The sequence below is a fragment of the Mugil cephalus genome, chromosome 3 (assembly GCF_022458985.1).
Source record: "Mugil cephalus isolate CIBA_MC_2020 chromosome 3, CIBA_Mcephalus_1.1, whole genome shotgun sequence".
Lineage (NCBI taxonomy): Eukaryota > Metazoa > Chordata > Actinopteri > Mugiliformes > Mugilidae > Mugil > Mugil cephalus.
Genome location: NC_061772.1, coordinates 27620180 through 27641611, shown reverse-complemented (window position 1 = coordinate 27641611; position 21432 = coordinate 27620180). Strand labels below are relative to the sequence as shown.

Sequence of the window (21432 nt, the reverse complement as noted above, 5' to 3'; positions counted from 1 at the left end):
AACGTAGCACTAGCTGCGTGTTTCTAAGCAGAAGTTGCATTTACTGCGTTACCCTCCACAGTGGTTCCACTTACTTCTTGTAATATCTTTGTTGGAGAAGCTTCACTTGATAAAGACGGACCAGACTTTGACATCAGAGTCAACTTTTTAAAATAACACTCGCGGTCTCGGACAATGAGTGTATTAGTATATTCTCTAAAATATACATTTTCCTCTCCTTTCGTGCCAAAACACTCTGTTGGAAATATGCTAACCGCCGTTTACAGGCTACAGTGTTTGAGATGTTTTGCCTCCAGCTAAGCCCCGTCCCTCAAAATGTGTGACATTGTTTGTTAACTGTGAAGAGGTCTATATATTGTACACATGCAATAGACCACATACCCTCATACTACTGACATTTAACTGCCACTCATATAATCTTCTGTGCATATCTTGCCCTAATTGCCATAGTTTCTATTCATAACCATTTGTACAAATGCTGCGGTCGTTAGTCATTGTGTACACTGACTTGAACAGTTTCTGTTCTAACTTAATTTAAATTCATATATACGCACTCTAAGTGCCATTTTGTGGACTTTTACTTAAACATGTGCAAAGACAATAAAGTTGCATCTGATCTCTTCTAATTTAACACGTATCAAAGTATGTGATATAGAAACATTTGAGACGGGTCAGGTTTGAGGGAGATTATGTAAGTAATGTGATAACATGACGGGTCAGGTTTAAGGTCTGAAAAAGCAGCACAGAGTCCAAACTTTAAGAAGTCAATGGTTGCAAAAAAAAAAAAAAATTTAATTTCTAATGAATATAGGGACATTGAAAACCACTGTAACTCCCTCATCATCAAGTCTGCACTCTAGGTTCATTATGCACCAATCAGCCACAGCATTAAAACTACTGAGAAACACTTTGCTTTACTGAGAAACGCCTTGTACGTTATAACCACATCACCCACGCGGTCAATAGCCGTATCTGTTATTTTATCATATCATCCTGACACGTCATCTTATTGCACCTTATTGTGCCCTGCTCTCAAGACTGAAGGCTTTCTTGTGTTTTTCCGGCCGTTGAAAACCACTGTAACTCCCTCATCATCAAGTCTGCACTCTAAGTTCATTATGCACCAATCAGCCACGACATTAAAACTACTGACATTCAGAGAGTTGAGGTTCACCCTGGACAGGTCTCCAGTCTATCACAAGGCCAACACAGATAGAGACAAACAACCATTCACATTCACATATATGACCAAATTACCATCACCAATTAACCTAACGATCATGTCTTAGGACGATGGGAGGAACCTGGATTAGAGTCTTCTTAAAACCACTGACAGGAGAAGTAAATGACATTGACCATCTTGTGCTGGGAAACTTTTGGACCTGCACCACCTGCCTACCCCCAATCCAGAGCAATGACACTTTTTACTGGCAGCAGCCATCTCCAGCAGGACGCAGTCTGACACAAACATGAAAAGGGTTTAGGAACAACCTCAAAAAAACACGAAGAACAGCACAACTGGACTCCAAATTCACTAGATCCCAAACTAGTGAATTTAACCCCAAGTATCTGTGGGATGATCCAAGGCCCATGTCCGCTCTCTGATGAGTCACAGCTGTTTTGAAGGGACTAGGGAGACCTAGTCCCCAATATTAGAAACATGATAATAATGTTATGCCTGGTCGGTGTATAACTATAATCTCAGTATGTGTAAGAAATAGTGTCAAAAAATACCCCACTGAGGAGAAACCCGTCTTCTGTTACCGCCCCGCTGGTTAAGTTCATCCTCCCTAATTGAATCAGAGCTTGCCAAGATTTACCGGCTGCCATCGAGCAGCCTGGATCAACACCTCGCTCGGCACCAGAACTCCCATTATAACTCCCATTATAATGCCATTCCCACCGTACCGGCCCCTCCCCGGCTGCCTCAGTGGTGCAGCATTCACAAGGAGTGTTGCCGTGAGTCATCTGGACTCTTCGGATTAATAACTCCCATGTACATTATTCATTATGATACGCAGTAATAGCTCCAGCGTCTGCTCTTCATATCCTTTGTTTTTCTACCATGAATCAGATTAACCGTTCCTCTCGGGTCTCGTGTTGCTAAGAAACAACACACAGAGAAACGCCTCGTACGTTATTACCACATCACCCACGCGTTCAATAGCCGCATCTGTTATTTTATCATATTATCCTGTGACACGTCATCTTATTGCACCTCCTCTGAAGACTGAAGGCTTTCTTGTGTTTTTCCCCGGCCGTGCAGAGAAAGAGCTGGAGGTCTACCAGAGCATTGCCGACCTCACGGTGAAGGCCAAGGACCAGGCCGTGTTCAAGTGCGAGGTGTCGGACGAGACCGTGAAGGGAACCTGGTTCAAGAACGGCGTGGAGGTCAAGGCCGACGGCAGAGTCAACATCACGCACATCGGCAGGTGAGGACGCATTTCACCCTAATATTAAGCTGTTCGACAGGACGGCGTGAACTAAAAACCTAAACGCGCAGGATTCACAAACTCACCATCGACGACGTGAAACCGGAGGACGAGGGAGACTACACCTTCGTCCCAGACGGCCACGCCTTCAACCTCTCTGCTAAGCTCAACTTCTTAGGTAGTGAATGATTATTTAACTTTAATTCAAGCTTCATATATTATTATTATTATTTTTTATTATTATTTTAACTTTAATTCTCTTTCATTTCCTAGAGGTGAAGATTGATTACGTGCCACGCCAAGGTACACAACCATCACTCTCACGCCATTTTTTGAACCACGTCTTTTTAAACCGAGTTTAACCACTGGTTGGACTCGTTTTTTTTTTCTAAGATCCTCCTAAGATCCACCTGGACTGTATGGGCCGCACCGCCGACTCAACCATCTTGGTGGTGGCCGGCAACAAACTGCGCCTGGACGTCCCCATCACCGGAGACCCGGCTCCCACGGTGATCTGGACCAAAGGAGAGAAGGTAAAACAGGAATGTCTGTGGAGGTTCTCCAGGACATGGTTTATCCACAGAACTCAAAGAAAGAAAGAAAGAAAGAAAGAAAGAAAGAAAGGCAACTGGATCTGTAGAGTTTCTTGAAGACGTTTCATCCGAGCAGCTTCTTTGGTTCTACCCCAATCCTCCCCATCGATCCTTTAGGGCTGAAGACGCTTCTTGGATGAAACGTCTTGAAGAAACTCTATGAGTCCAGTTGCCTTTCTTTAAATGAGAAGAAAAATGAGGCCTTAAGTTACAAATCAGCTGACGCATCCCATCCCCTCAGAGCACAGCCGGTAAGGTCTGGAGTCAGAGGCTGAGGACGCTTCATGCACCATCAAATATCATATATACACCGACCAGCCACAACATTATGACCACTGACAATAGAAGCTAATCACATTGAGCAACTTGTGACAATTCACCCATAGCAGTGACACTCCTTGATGGCAGCACACACACATGACGCTTTAGAAACAATGTAAAAATAAACATGAAGAACAGCACAAGGCGTTGACTTGACCAAACACCCCCACCCACCCACCACCACCGCTACGAACATCCTGTTACCAGACACCGCAGGACACCCTCACGACACCCTCACGACACCCGTGTGTGTTCTCTTATTAGTGACGACTGTTTCAGAGGCTCGAGGGGGAACTACACCACATTAGGGAGGTGGTCTTAATGTTACGGCTGACTGGTGTTACTCAGAGCTTCGTTAATGATGTCATACGAGCTGAGGAGTCTTCATCAACTAATTATTTTGAGGCTGAGAACTATCAGGAGGCACACTGATGTCATTCAAATAACAATAATAATAATAATAATAATAATTCCTCCATGCTTTGTTTTTCAACGTAGCTCAAAGAGAATATAATGCAACTAACAGCTTAAAGCCGGGGTGTCAAACATACGGGTCGTGGACCAGAATCAGCCCGCCAGATCTGACCCACGGGTCTAATTAACACCGGAACCGACTTTAGCATCCTAAAAAATGAAATGATAGTTCATTAGATCATTTTCATGATATACATCTTTGCACTAAAACAAAAGGAAATGTTATTTCTAGGTTATTATTCCATTTATGCTAATGATCCAGCCCTCATTTGAGGCCAAACTGGGCTGAAAATGAGTCTGACACCTCTGGCTCAAAGCAAACGATGCCAGCTAGTTGCTAATGATGCTAGCTAGTTGCTATAGTCTCTGATAATAAGAAGAGAGAGACAGAGAGTGAGAGGCTACACGCCCTCTCTGCTCTCTTTCGATCTTTTCTGCTTTGCTCTGCTCAAATGTAGGCTAGTTCTGTAAAACCAGACGCCGGCGAGAAAGGACGGCAACCGACCTCTTGGACCGTCAACGACGGGGATGTAAGTGTGCACCCGCGAATGGTCAGTTTGACACTAAACAGCACTTACTGCGAGGGTCACATGCGCCAGCGTCATGTATGTACAAAAGCAGCCGGTGGAGATGTGCAGTGTCAACTCTTAGTGTTTGGAAAAGACAACAGCTCGTTTAAAAAGAAACGATCCTGTGACTCAGCGGATTGTGCGTTGAAGCGCCTTCTCCAGCGGCTCTCCTTGTACTCGTGTGTTTTAATGGTCATGTGTCAGTGTTGCGCACTAAGAACAGGATAAAAGCTGCATGCTGTGTCTCAGTCCCAGTGAAAAAGGTAAGAGCATGTTCTGAATAGTCCCCCCCCCGAGTCAGTCACAAACACAGACCAGAGGAGGCTGAGCAGTAAGTATATTTATATATGGTGTAAATTGACTGAATTAATCCTTCAGTATACCACCATACAATGGAATAAACTAATATTCGGAATTAATCCTCACGTCGGGATGTTTAATCTAAATCTTCGCTCATCTCGGAGTCTGCAGAGTAAAATGAAAACATCAGATTAAATGAACAGATCCTGTTTATACGTTTATACGTCTCTTGTCGGCTGTCGGCTCGAAGGACAAAACATAAAGAGGAGGTTAGATGTGAAAATAAAATCATTTTTACCCAAATATCATTTAAAATACTGTCTATAACAAGTCCAAGTAACCCTCTAAGGAAATCCTCTGGAGACCATAGGTCTTCAACAGGGGGTCCATGACCCCTAGGGGATCCACGGAGGTACTGCAGGGGGCGTCGAAAAATCTTTGGTTGATCAGACTTTTCTTATGTATTTTTTAAATTTCCACCAGCAAATTTAAATTTCTATAAATATACATTAACATGAATCCAACATGTATTAGTTAAGGGATAAGGGCTACTTATTTAATGCAAAATGATAATAATAATATATATTTATAAATAGCACTAGGTCGAATTTAAATATAGAGCACATATAGTAGGTAGGGGGTCCCTACTTGATGTCTCCATCAGTTTGGAGGTGCTTGCCCTGAAAAACGTTGGAAGACTCCTGATTTAAATAATTAAGATTAAAAAATAACAAAAGTGACGTGCTCCTGTGGCTGAAGACCTGTGTTTTGAAGACATTACACCAACAATAAAGCTCAGAACATTAAATGTGAAGAATGTCCGTATACTGTCCGTATACTTTCTCAGTTGGAAATTTGGCTTCTGCCTTTTAGCCTGAAGTAGAGAGGACGTCTAGGGAGCTGAGTGACTAGAGACAGTTCATCTTATTCACTCCACCTTTGCACAGAGGAACAAAAAAAAAACTGGTCCTGCATTTCTGCATGCTGACGCCTGGAGTTGTATGTTCACATCAACATGCTCTGTCGACTCAGACAAGCATGAATACTTTGACTCTTTGTGTCGTAAAGTGTTCATCTCCTGAAGTGGCAAACGTGGAATGAAGTTTACTTTGCTTTTACGTGGAGAATGAATGACTTCCGTCAGGTAACTCCGCTCTGACTCTCGCTGCGTAGGTGCTCACGGAGGCGGACGGCAGGGTGCACGTGGAAACCACCAAGGGCCACTGTGTCTTCACCATCGAGGGGGCCGAGAGGCAGGACGAGGGAGTCTATTCGGTGGTGGTTCGAAACCCGGCGGGGGAGGACACCGCAGACATCAATGTGAAAGTTGTCGGTGAGACGGAGCTCACTTTTTTCACTTCTTGCAAATATGTCGATTTTATTCCATAAAATGTTTTTTTTTATTGATCATATTTCTAATGTTTTCCCCTCCCAGATGTTCCAGATCCCCCCCAGGCTCCCACCATCCTCAGCGTGGGTGAAGATTCCTGCGTCGTTCACTGGGATCCTCCTGCGTTTGACGGCGGGCAGCCGATCATCGGTAACATGAATAAATAAATAAATACTAATTTGTCAAGAGGCATCCTCCTTTTTTCTTCTTTTCACGATTTACTGCCGTGATTGTAAATCTCTGAAAGGTTACGTGCTGGAGAGGAAGAAGCTGAAGAGCTACAGATGGATGAGGCTGAACTTTGACCCCTTCCCTGGAACGACCTACGAGGCCAAGCGGATGATTGAGGGCGTGCAGTACGAGATGCGAGTCTACGCCGTCAACGGCATCGGCATGTCCCGTCACAGCGCCGCCTCCCAACCCTTCGTCCCCATCGGTGAGTCTGCACCAAGAAGCTTCTAGCGACACTGGGGCCTATTTTAGGGGGGGTGAAGATTCTTAAATCCCTCCTAAATAATTTGGTGCTGTTTTATTTATATATGTAAATAATTTTATATGATAACTTAAATATGATCATAAATCTGTTTCCCTTCACTTCATAGCGTCTTCAGTGTGTCCTTATAAGTCAATTCCTCGTATAGATTTCACCCACATCACTGAACACCTGGTCCTCCCAGTGTTCTGCTGTAGAGGTGGTAGCAAACAACTATTGTGTTGTAGGCAAAAGTCATCGCGTTAGCCTCTATATTCATCAGTTATACTGTTGGAACCCATGTTAAAACGATAATAATTCAATAATAATAATAATGAATAAAATACAAATAATTTAAAATAAATAATAAATCAAAATACTAAAATAATAATGAAATAAACAAAACAATAATAATACAAATAAATAAATAAAATAATGATAATACTAATAATAATAAATAAAATACAAATAATATAAAAAACAATAAATTAAAATACTAAAATAATAATAAAATAAACAAAATGATAATAATACAAATAAATAAATACATAAAATAATAAATAAACAAAATAATAATAAAAGTAAATAAATAAAATAATGATAATAAAATAAATAAACAAAATAATAATAAAAATAAATAAATAAATTGTCAGTCTTTCTCAGCTGTTTTTCAAAAACGTTAAAGAAAGACAACCAAACTCATAGAATTTCGGATAGTACCGAGTAGAAGATACTCGGATGAAGTGTCTTCAAGAAACTCTACAAGTCCAGTTGTCTTTCTTTCTTTCTTTGAGTTTTTTGGTCCTGGAGAACCTTCATAGACGTTCCTCTTTTTCAAAATTTTGCACTCATGTGCTGCGTTCACTTACATCCCGTACCTTTCCCGGGGGCTGAGCCTCCCCTGTCCTTAAAACCAGATGACGCCCCTGGACACCAACACTCTGTTCAACGCAGAGATCCTGAATTCACCTCTGGAGTAAATGTAGAAGCCACTGATTGTTTTTCACGTGCTGCGGTGTGACGGAGACGCGGATTGATGGGTTGTCAGGACGGCAGCGGCTGACAGTGATGGAGCAGCAGTTGTGTCATTGCCTGGTTTAAGGTTTCGCCGGCGACTCGTCCTGTCGTGACAGGACAGGGTCGCGTCAGTGTTGTGTGTAATCCAAGTCTGTGGATTGCGTGCGAGGCAAAAATATAGGTTGCGCTGAGGTGAGAGTATCAATCATGACGACGCCTGTGTCTTACATCACCACGTAGATCAGATCAACACCGCGTGACTCGCACTGACCGCTGAAGGTGTTTATAGGCACCTATGAACGCGTCGAAGCAGGAAGAGCGCGGGGGTATTAATAACGTCTGTAGTCCACATCGGTTCTGATTGGACTTTTTAATTTAACACTGCACTCTTGGATTTATTTGATCTAGGATGAAGAGTCGAAATAAAACACACGCAAAAAAAAACGAATAATAAACGACCAAGGGATATTTTATATGCCATGAATTTATCTCTGTAGTTTAAATCTGGAGCCTACATTACCCAGAATGCAACATTATGACCACTCACAGGAGAAGGTAATAACATTTAAATCATCTTGTGACAATTCAGTGTTCTGCTGGGAAACTTTCGGACCTGGTATTCATTCATGTTGATGTTACTTAGACAGGTAGCACCCACCTCGACCAGACCAGATCAGACCAGACCAGACCCCCCCACACGCCCCCACCCCATAGCAATGACACAGACACACACACACACAAAAACTTTTGTTTAGAAACAACTCAAAAAACTTGAAGAACAGCACAAGGTGTTGACCTGGCCTCCAAAAATTCACTAGATCCCAAACTGATCAAGTATATCTGGGATGATCCACAGAGGCCCCTCCCCTCATCCATAGGACCCAAAGGCCCCCCCACTAACAACACTGTGTAACCTGACACCACAAGACACCTTGAGAAGGTCCATATCCATTCATTGACGAGTCACAATTATTTTGGAGGCACAAGGGAGATCTACACAATATTAGGAAGGTGGTCATAATCTTATGGCCTGATTGGTGTATATTATTACTCGTGTAACGTGGACACAGAAATCTCCTTTAATTCATACAAAATCTAAAGCATTTTTTATGCATCTAGACTCTTTTATTAGCAGAGAGTTGAACATTTAATAAATAAAACCTACAAATAATTATTAAGTTGTTCCCTTCCTGGTTTAAGTTGCTCTGCTGTAAATCTTTATTCTGTGCGGGTCGAGGGAAAAAACAGACGTCAGTAAATGTACAGCGACACCCGGACCGGGACGTGGTGACAGAGTGCGCGGATCCGGAGCTCGGCTCTTAGTTCGACGTATTACTTGTGAGTGTATCCTCTAATTCGGGGGCTCAGGTTTAGATTGTTGTTTAACTACCTTCTCATCCTCCACTTGTTGATTTAAGAGGGAACATCATTGTATCCAGATGGCCAGTCACTTGTAAGACAGCTGATTAGGAAACTATCCGCGGCATCCCTCTCTATAAATAATGGACTGGAAGCTGCAGGGACCAGCTGTTTAACACATAGGGTTTCGTTGCTACTGTGTGGAGGCTGCTGCAGAAGAACAAGAAGTATTGTCATTACCGCTGCCGAGACAATAGGACGATAACAGGTGTGACTGTGAGGGAGTATGAGAGCATAGCTTGGAGGAAGCCCGGACACTTAGAGCCTCCAGCTTCAACCAGCAGCAGGGCCCGCGACACGCCAGAGACAGAAAATGACAAAGCCGAAGCTTCCGAAGACGGCCGAGAAGAAGCCGGTGGAAGAGAAGAAGCCCGCGGAGATACCGGCGGAGTCTGAGCCCGACAAGGCTGAGGCAGAGGCACCTCCGCCTCCGCCCCCGGAGGCACAACAGGAACCAGAAGCCGGAGGTGAACCGGCAGCAGACCCCCCTGCAGATGCAGCCCCCAGTGGAGAAGAGGGAGCTCCAGCAGAGGCAGAGACGCCACCCACAGAAGGCGTCCCCCCGGCAGAAAGCGGTCCTCCTGCAGAGGAAGGAGCTGCAAAGGAGACGCCCGTGGAGCCTGCTCCAGCGCCAGAGCCAGAGCCAGAGCCTGAGCCCGTTTCCAGTAGGAATTATTTATTTTCAGACGTCGGATTATGACATAAGAAACGGTTTATATACGTATGAAATCTGGCTGCAGAACCTCATATCTGTCTTATAGATGTTAATGTTGTCCTTTAGAGACATAACTGGGTGACATCTTTAGTCCAGACCACCCTGAGCTACCCCCGTAAACAATCCCCGCTGCGGGGACTTTCCTCACATATGGAAACCCTTGACCTTTAACCGGTGCTCCCATCATTTACTCGCACCATGTACTTAGCCTCTGTCCTCTGACAGGGAGGTCGACCCTCAGTAACAGCGAGGCCACAGCTAAAATCTGATGCCTTTCAACAAGTCTTTGCAACGCCGTAAATTATTCCCCTCAGGAAAATGAGATGCAAGAAAAAAACACTTTGGTTTTAGGGTCCAGATGTGCACGATTCTTTCAGTATTGGTAGCCGACGTTGTACACTTTGATTGTTTTGTTGGTGAATTTTGGATTTGGCTAAAAATTATTCCAAATTTGATATTATGACTGTGAGGATGAGTCTGCAGGACAAAGAATATGTGTCCACACTAAACGCTCGACAACGAATGCATACGCGCGGCTCTGCTGATCTACTTCTGTCTCAAAATGAACCTCAAAGTTAAATTAGCTTGCACAGTATATGATCTGCATATATTAATATTTAGCAGACAGAAGCTACAGAAGCATTATTCAGTATCGGTCATAAATCTTTTCTCGTCTTTAATTCCGCCTGACATCCATCATTTTTCAATTAAATCCCATTCGAAACTTTATATGAAAACGAGGCCTTTTTAATCGGTGCATCTAATATTTGTTGTAACATCGGTTTCCTTTTGGTGCTTCTGCAGCGATGGGATGTAAATTGTGCCATTTCAGACTATACAGCAGGCACTTCAGACTTTAGACCACACAGCTCATATTTCCTTGGATGTAAAAACACACGGGCTTCTTAGATTGTCTGGTAACACATCCGCAAATATTTAATGCTGAAATCAGTATCGTCTTTTGTTCTCATATCCTCACATTTCAGAATCATCACACCCGACCGTACACGAGCGAGGATACATGAGGACACGAGTGATTTATAAATGGAAGACACATCGAAGCATGTTTAAGAGTCACCCTGCTGGACAGTTTTGAACCCGTGGAGACGTCAGTCATTGTCTCTGGTTGTGTAACTGGACACTTTTTGCTCGTGATTAAATATAGGTTTTTAATGTCTAAAACAGAAGCAACAGGAAGTGCTGCCTCTTGAAAGTCAAGAGGTGTTGATACAGTTTGACTGCAAAACTGCTGCAAGTCGTTGCTCGTGCATGTTTCGGGCCGAACTGGCTGACAATGCTGCACTTCTTACGGTCTATTTTCAACAAGAGCATCCTTGTAAATCCAAGAATACTTTTTTTCCTGCCAGCAGCACACTTTGCAGGGCGTCCCGTGTGAAGTATGCGTTGCACTGTAGTATGCACTGGCTGCTCGCAGCTGAAACCCATGTGACATGCCAGTAAATCTACACGAGCCTATATTTAAAAAGCGTGCAGAAATAAAACGGCGGCGCGTTGCGGGGGAATCACTGTTTGCTCTGAATGACACCTTGAGGTGAACCCTGGCGAGGAAGCAGGTTAGATAAAATTAGGTGTTTTTCCTTTCTAAATCTACTGCGCTGATTATCTGACTAAAAAAGGGGGGGTACTAACGCGACCTCTGCCTCTTCGCCAGCCCCGACCAGCGCCCCCATCGGACTGTGCGTGGACGACGTCAGCGACACTTCCATCTCGCTGAAGTGGCGGCGGCCTGAGAGGGTCGGCTCGTCTGAACTCGAGGGTTATGGGATCGAGTACTGCAAGGAGGGCAGTAAGTGCTGGAGCCAGACGCCCGCATGCTTTGGATGAAAAAAAAAAAAAAAATCTTTTTATAGAACACTTCATACACATCAACCAGTGGATAAGTTATTCGACAAAATGCAGAGAGTTGTATGTTTTATGTGAATGGGCTCATTTGAGTTTGTTTTCTGCACAGCTGATGAGTGGATACCGGCCATCGAGGGTCTGACCGACAGGACGTCGGTAATTATCAAAGACCTCACCACCGGAGACAAACTGCAGTTCCGGGTGCGGGCCTACAACATGGCGGGGCCCAGTGCCCCCACCACTCTGGCTCAGCCCGTCACCATCAGAGAGATCATGCGTGAGTATTTACAGGTTTCGCCCTCAGGAGGAATCTTTTCGGTTTGGCTGCTCTGTTGGCACTTGATCAATCAATCAATCAATCAACTTTATTTATATAGCACATTTAAAAACCACAGGGGAAGCCAAAGTGCTTTACATTGGGGCATAAAATAGGTTTAAGATTGAATCATTTCAAAAACAGACAAACAAAACAAGCAAAGAAAACAGAATAAAAGAACATTCAAGCTCCCTGCAAGTGCTTTTTAGCCAATGACAGACAAACATTAAGGTAAGTTAAAGGCGAGGCAGTAAAAGTGCGTTTTTAGAAGAGATTTAAGAACAGAAAGCGAGGAGGCCTATCTGACATTTAAAGGGAGGTCATTCCAAAGCTTGGGTGCAGCAACAGCAAATGCTCTGTCACCTCTGAACTTCAGCCTTGTTTTAGGGATTGTCAGCAACATCTGGTCGGCTGATCTTAGGGATCGGGATTGGCAGTAAGCCTGAACCAAATCAGATAAATATGGTGGAGCAAGGTTGTTCAAGCATTTACAAACAAATAACAAAAGTTTTGAGATACGATGACAGAGAGCCAAGGTCAACATTGGGGGGGGGGAGAATGACATCATTACTTCAGTTTTGTTCTCATTAAGACTAAGAAAATTTAATGAGAGCCAAACTTTAATGCCGTTAAAACAGTCTATGAGTGGTTGGACTGAGTGGGCATTGTTTTGCACCAATGGAAGATAGATCTGGCAGTCATCGGCATAAAAATGAAATGAAATATTTTGTTTCCTAAAAACAGAACCGAGGGGGAGTAAGTAAAGAGCGAATAAAAGAGGGCCGAGGATTGAGCCCTGAGGGATCCCATGTGGAAGAGGGGCTTTTGAAGACACAAAGTTGTCAAGTTTTACACAGAAGTTTCTGTCAGTTAAGTATGACGGGAACCAGTCAAGGGCAACACCCGCACCCCACTCGAGACGAGAGATCAAAATGCTGTGAGAGAGCAGGTTCCCAACCTGGGTTCAGAACCGCTGTTAAAAATATTTATGCAGGATATTGTCAGATTCGAGCAGTCAGTAATTGAGTTCGTCTACCAATGGGATGAGAGTAACGCAAAGAAGACCAAAGAAAAAAAGATTGATAAGAAGTGCTTCATGCTAAGAAAATCATCAGATGTCCCTTTGCCTTCTCTGGAGGACACTGTCAGCTCCAGATGTCCCAGCAGAGCCAGGAACACTTTAAAGGACACTTCGCACCCTGGACTACAACTGTTTGCCCTCCTGCCCTCTGGGAGGAGACACAGGAGTCTGCTAATGGACGCAAAAACTTTATCTTTTACTCCTGGACCATCCGAAGTGTGAATGCTGCTCATTTATAATTTTGTGCAATCCTTAAACCTTATGTTTGTATGATTTATGACTTCTTTAACTTTGTAGTGTTCAGATGTGGCACATTTATTGATTGATTGATGCATTCATTCATTTTCTTCGCAGAACGTCCCAAAATCTGGATCCCGAGAAACCTCCGGCAGACGCTCATCAAGAAAGTCGGAGACACCGTCAACATTGTGATTCCATTTCAGGTGTCGTGGAATTTAAATCAAGTGTTATAAAAGAATGAAACAGGAGTCCCAATATTAATCAGCGAGTTTGAGTTTTACTTTGTATGACAAGATGATAACACCAGGATTAGAATTAGTGTTCATATTTAATTACTTCAAAATTAATTACGATGAAACAAAATGATAACAGGATAAAACGAATACAAGTTACTGGCATGATTTTGAAAAAAAATAAAAATTCTACTTGTTTCGATGTTTTCATGGCCTGACCAAGACAGCAGCACAGAAAACGCGCAAAACTCAAATAAATTAGGGACACACACCACAGAAAATCAAGAGTGGGATTACATGATTACACAGTGCAATCACAAGATCCTACTAATGTATTTCCCTGTCTTTTACAATTGTCTTAAATTCCCCCAAAGATACGAGATCTGTCTATTTCAAGTCCTGCATCATCACTCCAGAAAAGTTAAAAGCCTTTTTTGCCCAGATCAGTTCTGACTCTCAGGACCTGCATCTCTACGATGACTAAAAAAGACCTAGCATGCTAAGTCTTGTGCTAGCATGCAGGCCAGCAGTCAAGACACAAATTAAAGTCTTTTTTTAGGCAAATCTTGTGACAGTTTATCCAAAAATTGTTGACAGGCCGACATACCTCCACCTCGCTGTTTCTTTTCTCACTCTTTAATTCTTCCTTTGTCTCGTCCTGTGGCGCAGGGTAAACCCAGGCCGATAGTCAAATGGAGCAAAGACGGGGAGCCCCTAGACCCCACGTTCGCCAGCGTGAGGAACAGCGAAGTAGACACGATCCTCTTCATCCGCAGGACGGAGCGAAAACACTCGGGGGTGTACGACCTCCAGGTGCAGATCGAGAACGTGGAAGACAGCGCGAAGGTCACGCTGCAGATCGTCGGTGAGCGGGAGTGAAGGCGATCAGTCCGAGAATTGACACGAATAAAACACAATCAATCTGTTAGTGTCCAGTGGACACCTGACGACAGCTGACCTCTGTGTCTCCTCTGTAGATCTCCCGGGGCCCCCCCAGGGCCTGAAGATCATGGATGTCTGGGGTTTCAATGTGGCGCTGGAGTGGAAGCCGCCAAAAGACAACGGCAACTGTGAAATATCCGGTTATACCATTCAGAAAGCCGACAAGAAGACCATGGTGAGACTCCCTGATTAGATTAGATCAGATTAGACTAGACTAAACTAGACCAGAGCAAACTAGAGTAGACTAGGCTAGGCTAGGCTTGGCTAGATTAGATTACATTACATTTGATTAGATTAGGTTAGATTAGATTAGATGAGACTAAACTAGACTAGACTAGACCAGACCAGACCAGACTAGACTAGACTAGGCTAGACCAGGATAGGCTAGGCTAGATTAGATTCGATTAGACTACACTAGACTAGACTAGACTAGACTAGAATAGGTTAGGTTAGGCTAGATTAGATTAGACTAGACTAGACTAGTTAGGCTAGGCTAGGCTAGGCTAGGCAAGGTTAAATTAGATTAGATTAGATTAGATTAGATTAGATTAGATTAGATTAGATTAGATTAGATTAGATTAGATTAGACTAGACTAGATTAGACTTGAGTAGACTAGACTAGGCTAGGCTAGGCTAGGCTAGGCTAGGCAAGGTTAGATTAGATTAGATTAGATTAGATTAGATTAGATTAGATTAGATTAGATTAGGCTAGGCTAGGGTAGGCTGGATTAGATTAGACAGGACCGGAGTAGACTAGATTAGACTAGGTTAGGCTAGGCTAGGCTAGATTAGATTAGTTTAGACTTTGATCAAAGACTTTGACTGATCAAAGATGGACGTCTCTCGTCTAATCAGTAGTAGCTGATATTTATTTTTACGCTTTTATCATTAAAACAACAGCTTGATTCGGAAAGTTTGTGAGGTCATTTCCACTATTGTTTAGCTTTATAGTAGCCGGTCTTCAACATTATCCAGCGGTTCTGAATTTATTCCACGCTTCAATCTCTCCTGGCTTCAATAAATTTTTGGATCTTTTTAAACATATTTATATTTTTTCTGCCGCCTAAGCGCACATGCACGTCCAGACTGAGCATGCTCAGACAGAACGGAGCCTGACTTCATTCAGATTCGCTGTTAACATGACTTCAGATCGGTTTGGGAAAACTAACTAGCTAATTCTACCCTTCTAGTCTGTTTATTCCGATTGATGTGTGTTTATATGGAGCCCTTTGTTATATATATGTGTATATATTCTAATTGGAATATTTGTCTCCTTGTGAACCCAGTTATTGTCGTTATTTATAGGCTAACACGCTATCATGTTACTGGTTACGGCTCCCTCGGATCAAATTGGGCTGTTTGTGGCCCGTGAACTAAAATGAGGCTGACACCCTTGTGTTTTCCTTGCACTTGACGCACGGTTGATAAATCACATGTCCCTCGTCATAACGATGTGACCTATAAACAGGCACACAAGAGGCTTTAGTGCGAGCAGACTCCTATAGAAGTCATATATTGTTGTAGTGTTGACCCGTGTTAGAGATTTCTATCATATGTATATGATACTGTGTAGGCCTGGCTCTTTGCTCTGTGTGTTTTGTGTAATGAAAATGCAGCTCCATGTGCTCACAGCTACTACGTGGGCATTAGACACATGAATATAAATACCTCTGAACACTGTCCCGATGAGAAAGGCAGGAGGATGAAAGCTGCACCTGCACAGCCGCCTCTTGTGACCCTCATTCTGTAATTAGCCGATGCTGAGCGCGCCGGTCTCCTCTGTGGGTCAGCGCTGATGCATTATGGGCCCGTTGGCAACGGGCTCCGGCTGCCACCGTCCGCCCCTGCCAGGAACAATGTCGGCCAGGAATGTCCTAATCTCGTCCTCGCAGCCTTGACCCGGCGTGGACCAGTCTGTGCAGTGACGCAGGGACATTGTTCTGCCGGCTGCAGCTGATGGTTCAGGTTTCACCGTAGTCATTATTAGATCAAATTAAATTTACTCGAAACATAGTGAGCTCGGGGATGCTGCTGGTCATCGTGTTACCAATAACGGTGTACCTGTTACATGTCAGAGATAAAAGCGGGAGGGGGGGCGCTGAGCACTTTAAATCTGCCCAGATCCTGTTTCATGCCTGCAACTAAATGAGCAATTACACACATCCTTCAGTATCGGGTGCATTAGGAAGGTTTTAATCAGAGTAAACAAACGATGAGTGTGATTAACTGAATATAAATACGTACACAATGTCACGACCCGGGCTCAATAAAGGACGAAGGGACGGACAAAATGTGGAGACGTGTCTGTGAAGGTTCTCAGTCGTCCAGGTCACGGTTAGAACAAAAAGAGCAACAACAACAACTGTAGGACTTGTGGAGTTTCTCTTGAAGACATATCAAAGACTGGTGGAGAGTTGGGGTTTAAATGGGAACATCTGTGGGTGTTACTCATCAGAAACCTAATCCTAATGTTGTGTTGGTCTCTCTTGTTCCTCTAAAACAGTTGTGACTCATCAGAGAATGGACATGGGCCTTCTGAGGGGGTCCTGTGGTGTCTGGTAACACAATGTTGTTCACCCCCAGGGAGACTTGATCGGTTTGGGATCTTGTGAATTTGGAGGCCAGGTCAACACCTTGTGCTGTTCTTCATGTTTTTGTTTTTTTTTTTCTTAAAGTTCCCATCAGAACACTGACAGTCAGCACCAGTGGTCATAATGTTGTGGCTGGTCAGTGTGTATGAATAGCGTGTGCCACCAGTACTTTTAAAACTGAGGAAGCTACTTTGATGTAACTGTTTTAACCAAAGGTCAACTCAACCAAACTCAGGTATAGGGAAACTAGGGAAACATTTAGACAGCTAAATAGTCAACTAAGGAAAAGTAGGGTTATATATACCTGGGCAGAGAAGCTAACGAGACACAGGTGAAGGTAATGAGGGCGGAGTCACAACCAATCAAAGAAATCGTAGAGGGGAAAACACAGGAAGTAAAACAAGACAAGAAACAGAACTGAAAAACCAGGCAACAACCACCGGGTCTGAGCAAAGAAGATCATGCGAAAAGTGCAAAAAGCTGCAGTTCATCAAGTGGCCACTAGAGGCTCCAAAAGGGAGCGAATCCCCTTTTTATTAAGGTTTAATAAATTCTGCATAATTAAGGGCGTTATCGCTTTGAGTGACAGGTGGGCAGTTCTCAACACCTGACACGACTCCATCTGTATTTGGAGTGTGGGCGGAATAAAGCTCATCCAACATGGCGACCGCAGGCTCCGCCCACTTTGGGCTTCATTTTTGGGGTTCAGAATTCAATGTGTGACGTCACGATGGGTTCGTCCGTAGTATAAACAGTCAATGGAAATAACTTAACTAAATAAAATAAATTAAAATCTTTCTCTTCTAGCGCTCTTTTGTTTTTCACGTGCAGCCCTGTGCATGAGATGTGCTGCATAAATAAAGCTGCCCTGCCTTTAAACGTGAATCATTTCTGTCTGATTCCCGTGAAGGAGTGGTTCACGGTGTTCGAACAGTACCGGCGAACCCACTGCGTCGTGTCCGACCTCATCATGGGGAACGAGTACGTCTTCCGGGTCTACGCCATCAACCTGGTGGGCCTCAGCCCGGATCCCTGCTGCACCAAAGACAGCGCCTACATCCAGAAAACAGGTCAGCGCGCACCCACTAAATGTTATTTCTTTTTATTTATTCATTTTATTCAATCCTTTACATTTGATCCACTCAGGAATAGCGTACAAGTCTCCGTCCTATAAGGAACACGACTTCTCCGAGGCTCCCAAGTTCACACATCCTCTGGTGAACCGGTCCATCATAGCAGGATACAACGCGACGCTGAGCTGCTCCGTGAGAGGAATCCCTAAGGTAATAGATGGATAGATGGATAGACTCTCCCACACATACTGCACATATTCATGCAGACATTTGGGGATTAGCAACAAGTCATAAACACTTCGTCCTCAGGGAAACATTATCCACCTGATTAATCCGGCGGTTGCACCAGTTATTACCGCGGCAGCCTTTAAAATATCACCTAACATATCTGCTGCCTCGTTAGCCCAAAGTCACCTGGTACAAGAACAAGATGGACATCAGCAACGAGGCCAAGTACCGGATGCTCAGTAAGCAGGGCGTCCTGACGCTGGAGATCCGGAAGCCCTGTCCGTTCGACGGGGGGGTGTACATGTGCAAGGCGGTGAACGACAGCGGCGAAGACGTGGTGGAGTGTAAGCTGGAGGTTCGCCGTGAGTATCCCCACTGACTGACCGACTGACTGACTGACGCCTCTGGCCTCATTCACCACGACCCACTTACACTCCTCAGCTTTTCATCCTTTAAAAATAAAAGTGTCGCAGAAAAATTATGCGCAATAAATCACAGCCTCCAGAGAAACAACGGATACAGTAATGAATTTTAAAAGAGAATCTTACCTGGTAGAGAGTTCATAGCCTTATAGAGATGAGCTGGTGAACATGGTGGAGCATTTAGAGGCGGGAAAAAAACAGGGTGGAGACCAAAAATGGAGCTAAAAGTCATTTTTTCTCAAAAAGTCTTTGCCAACAGTGATAACATGTTGACATCAAAACATGTTCAGGGAAAGAGAAACTGGACTTGTAGAGTTTCTTGAAGACGTTTCCAGAGTCAGTTAACGAAGACGATGATGGAGAATTACGTAAACGCTAAGCGGCCGTGCATCGTATATTTTATTTCCTCCATCTTCCTGTGACAACAAGTTAATTTCCTCTGTTGTCTCAAAATCTTCCTAAACTTAACTGTTACCTAATTTTAACTAAACATTAAAGCACAAAAACAAACAGCTCACCTTAGAGTAGGCCTGGTACATTGGGCTGTTACTGTTGTTATTGCTACGTTATTAGTGTTAAGGAGACCGGCGCGCTCAGCATCGGCTAATTACAGAATGAGGGTCACAAGAGGCGGCTGTGCAGGTGCAGCTTTCATCCTCCTGCCTTTCTCATCGGGACAGTGTTCAGAGGTATTTATATTCATGTGTCTAATGCCCACGTAGTAGCTGTGAGCACATGGAGCTGCATTTTCATTACAGAAAACACACAGAGCGAGCAGAGAGCCGGCCCTGCACAGTATCATTCAGGAAGGTCACGTATGATGGAACTCTCTCGAATTAAATATATCGAGGTCTCGAGAAAACCAGCCAACTCGCTATGTTGGGAAAACAAAGTTATTTATCTCGTTATCTCAGCAAAACGAGCTCCGTTTTCAAAAACGAAACTTTGTTTTCCAAAGATAGTGAGTTGGCTACTTCTCTCAAGATCTCGATATATTTATTTCAAAGGACATCCATCATATGTATAGTAATAAAATTAATAATAGCCCAGTGCACTAGGCCGACTGCTTGTTTTGTGCCTTAGTGTTAGATTAAAGCTAGATAACAATTAAGTTTCGGAAGATGGAGGAAATTCACTCATTATCACAGGAAAACTGAATAAATAAATGTATGATTTAAAGAAATTTAAACTTGTCTGGGAAAATTGTGGCAGAAAAAAATATATATAAAAAACTGTCTAATCAACCAAAGCTTTTGTGCTCCCTGACCCTGCAGTAACTCAGATCAATGCTATAGAAGTTGTTTTTTTGTGCTACATGAAGTTGTTGCCTTGTGACTTTTTACTAACAATATATATATTTAACATTTAATTAAAGTTGTCAGCAGTAGTACAGTACTTCCTGGAAAGTCAAAATTCAAAGAAAACACATGTGTTGTGTGTAGCTTTTCTTCAGTTTAAACAGGAACATAGTAAAAAAACACACCTGACTCGTATTTGTTCGGTCCCTGTTCTAACGTGTGAAACTTTCCCGGCTGCAGCTCAAGTTGTAAAAGACGACAAGAAAGACGCCAAGAAGTGAGACGTTGGGGCCGAAGACAAAGAGAAGCCGACTGTCTCTCCGCCTGCAGTCGCTTTCACCTAGGATGCTTTTTTTATTTTTCCTCACTTTCTGCCCTGAAGGAGGCTCATTCATCTCAGCTGAAACACGTCGGCACGATTTTAAGCGACAGCCACGTTTAAATAAAAGCTTTTTAATTGCACAACTGCCACAGATGCTGCTTTCATGCTATTTAGCCGCCGCCACCACCGGGAATAACTAAACGTGAACCTGCTGTTCATCATCTGCATAGTAACGTACATGTTCATTTGAAGAAACGATACGTAAACGATGATGTTTATTTGGTGAATGTGAATAACAGCAGTATTTATGATAATTTATGACTCGTCCACATTTGTTTCAGAGGGAAGATTGAACTGTTTGCTTTGTTTTGTGTGCATGAAAACCTGATTAAAAATTTAAAAAACTGTGTTTGTTTGTCATTTAAATGCAGTCGGTGTTATTTTACAGCGCGGCGCTCAGGGTGGAGATCTGCAGCGGCCTGGTGGTGGCATACAGAAAATGTAAAAAGCATGCCACTGATACTCAGGAGTCCAGCGGAGAGGACGAGACTTGTCGAGAGCTTAGCTTTATTCTAACAAAGCCGCGCTAAAGCCACAAGTGTGAGGCATGCGTGTAATGTGCACACATGGGCGTGTGCATGTGTGAAGGGCTGGAATAGCCGGGATGTCCTTTAGCCTCAGAGGACGAGCGGCGCTAAAGCGGAGGGACACATGGATGCTGTGATCTCCTTTTAACATCCCTCCACAGTTATTCCTTTGATGCCTCCAATGTAAATATTTCCCTGTGCCCTCTCAGCGCTGCAGCCGCAACGGATCCAAACGAGACTCGTACGTGTCACAGGTTCACGGGGCAGAGCACACGACGGGCCGCCCGGGGGTGTTTTGACGTTAAAACTTCACCGATCTCCGCGGTAAAAGGGGGGAGGAGGGGCTGCCCGCCTCCAATCCGCGGATTTCTTCCCCCATTTCGTGTTTTACATGATCCCAGACTTTATTTTTCGGTCAGCGACACAGTAACAGTTCACAAAGCAGGAGAAAGGACGAAACACATCATTATATTTGCCTCCAGAAAATGATTTATAATATGTTGTTAACTACGTTTTTGTGTCAGGCACTTTAAT

At 43.6% G+C, this 21432-nt stretch overlaps 1 protein-coding gene across 7 annotated transcripts in view; it reads left to right on the top strand.

The window, feature by feature from the left end:
- mybpc3 (myosin binding protein C3) overlaps positions 1–20351 on the top strand; it is a 42039-nt gene extending 21688 nt beyond the window's left edge. For 5 of the 7 annotated variants that reach the window (XM_047580615.1, XM_047580614.1, XM_047580613.1 and 2 more), the window contains 17 exons: positions 2267–2432; positions 2504–2610; positions 2706–2735; positions 2826–2965; positions 4279–4350; positions 5863–6022; positions 6125–6229; positions 6327–6515; positions 11375–11509; positions 11675–11842; positions 13317–13405; positions 14105–14300; positions 14413–14552; positions 17879–18038; positions 18115–18251; positions 18445–18631; positions 20230–20351. In XM_047580615.1, coding sequence (XP_047436571.1) covers positions 2267–2432; positions 2504–2610; positions 2706–2735; positions 2826–2965; positions 4279–4350; positions 5863–6022; positions 6125–6229; positions 6327–6515; positions 11375–11509; positions 11675–11842; positions 13317–13405; positions 14105–14300; positions 14413–14552; positions 17879–18038; positions 18115–18251; positions 18445–18631; positions 20230–20270 — 2222 coding nt within the window. In that variant the 3' untranslated portion in view covers positions 20271–20351. The remainder of the gene's footprint in view (positions 1–2266; positions 2433–2503; positions 2611–2705; positions 2736–2825; positions 2966–4278; positions 4351–5862; positions 6023–6124; positions 6230–6326; positions 6516–11374; positions 11510–11674; positions 11843–13316; positions 13406–14104; positions 14301–14412; positions 14553–17878; positions 18039–18114; positions 18252–18444; positions 18632–20229) is intronic. The other 2 variants (XM_047580618.1, XM_047580616.1) reach the window with 1 other exon arrangement.
- The last annotated feature ends 1081 nt before the right edge of the window (positions 20352–21432 follow it).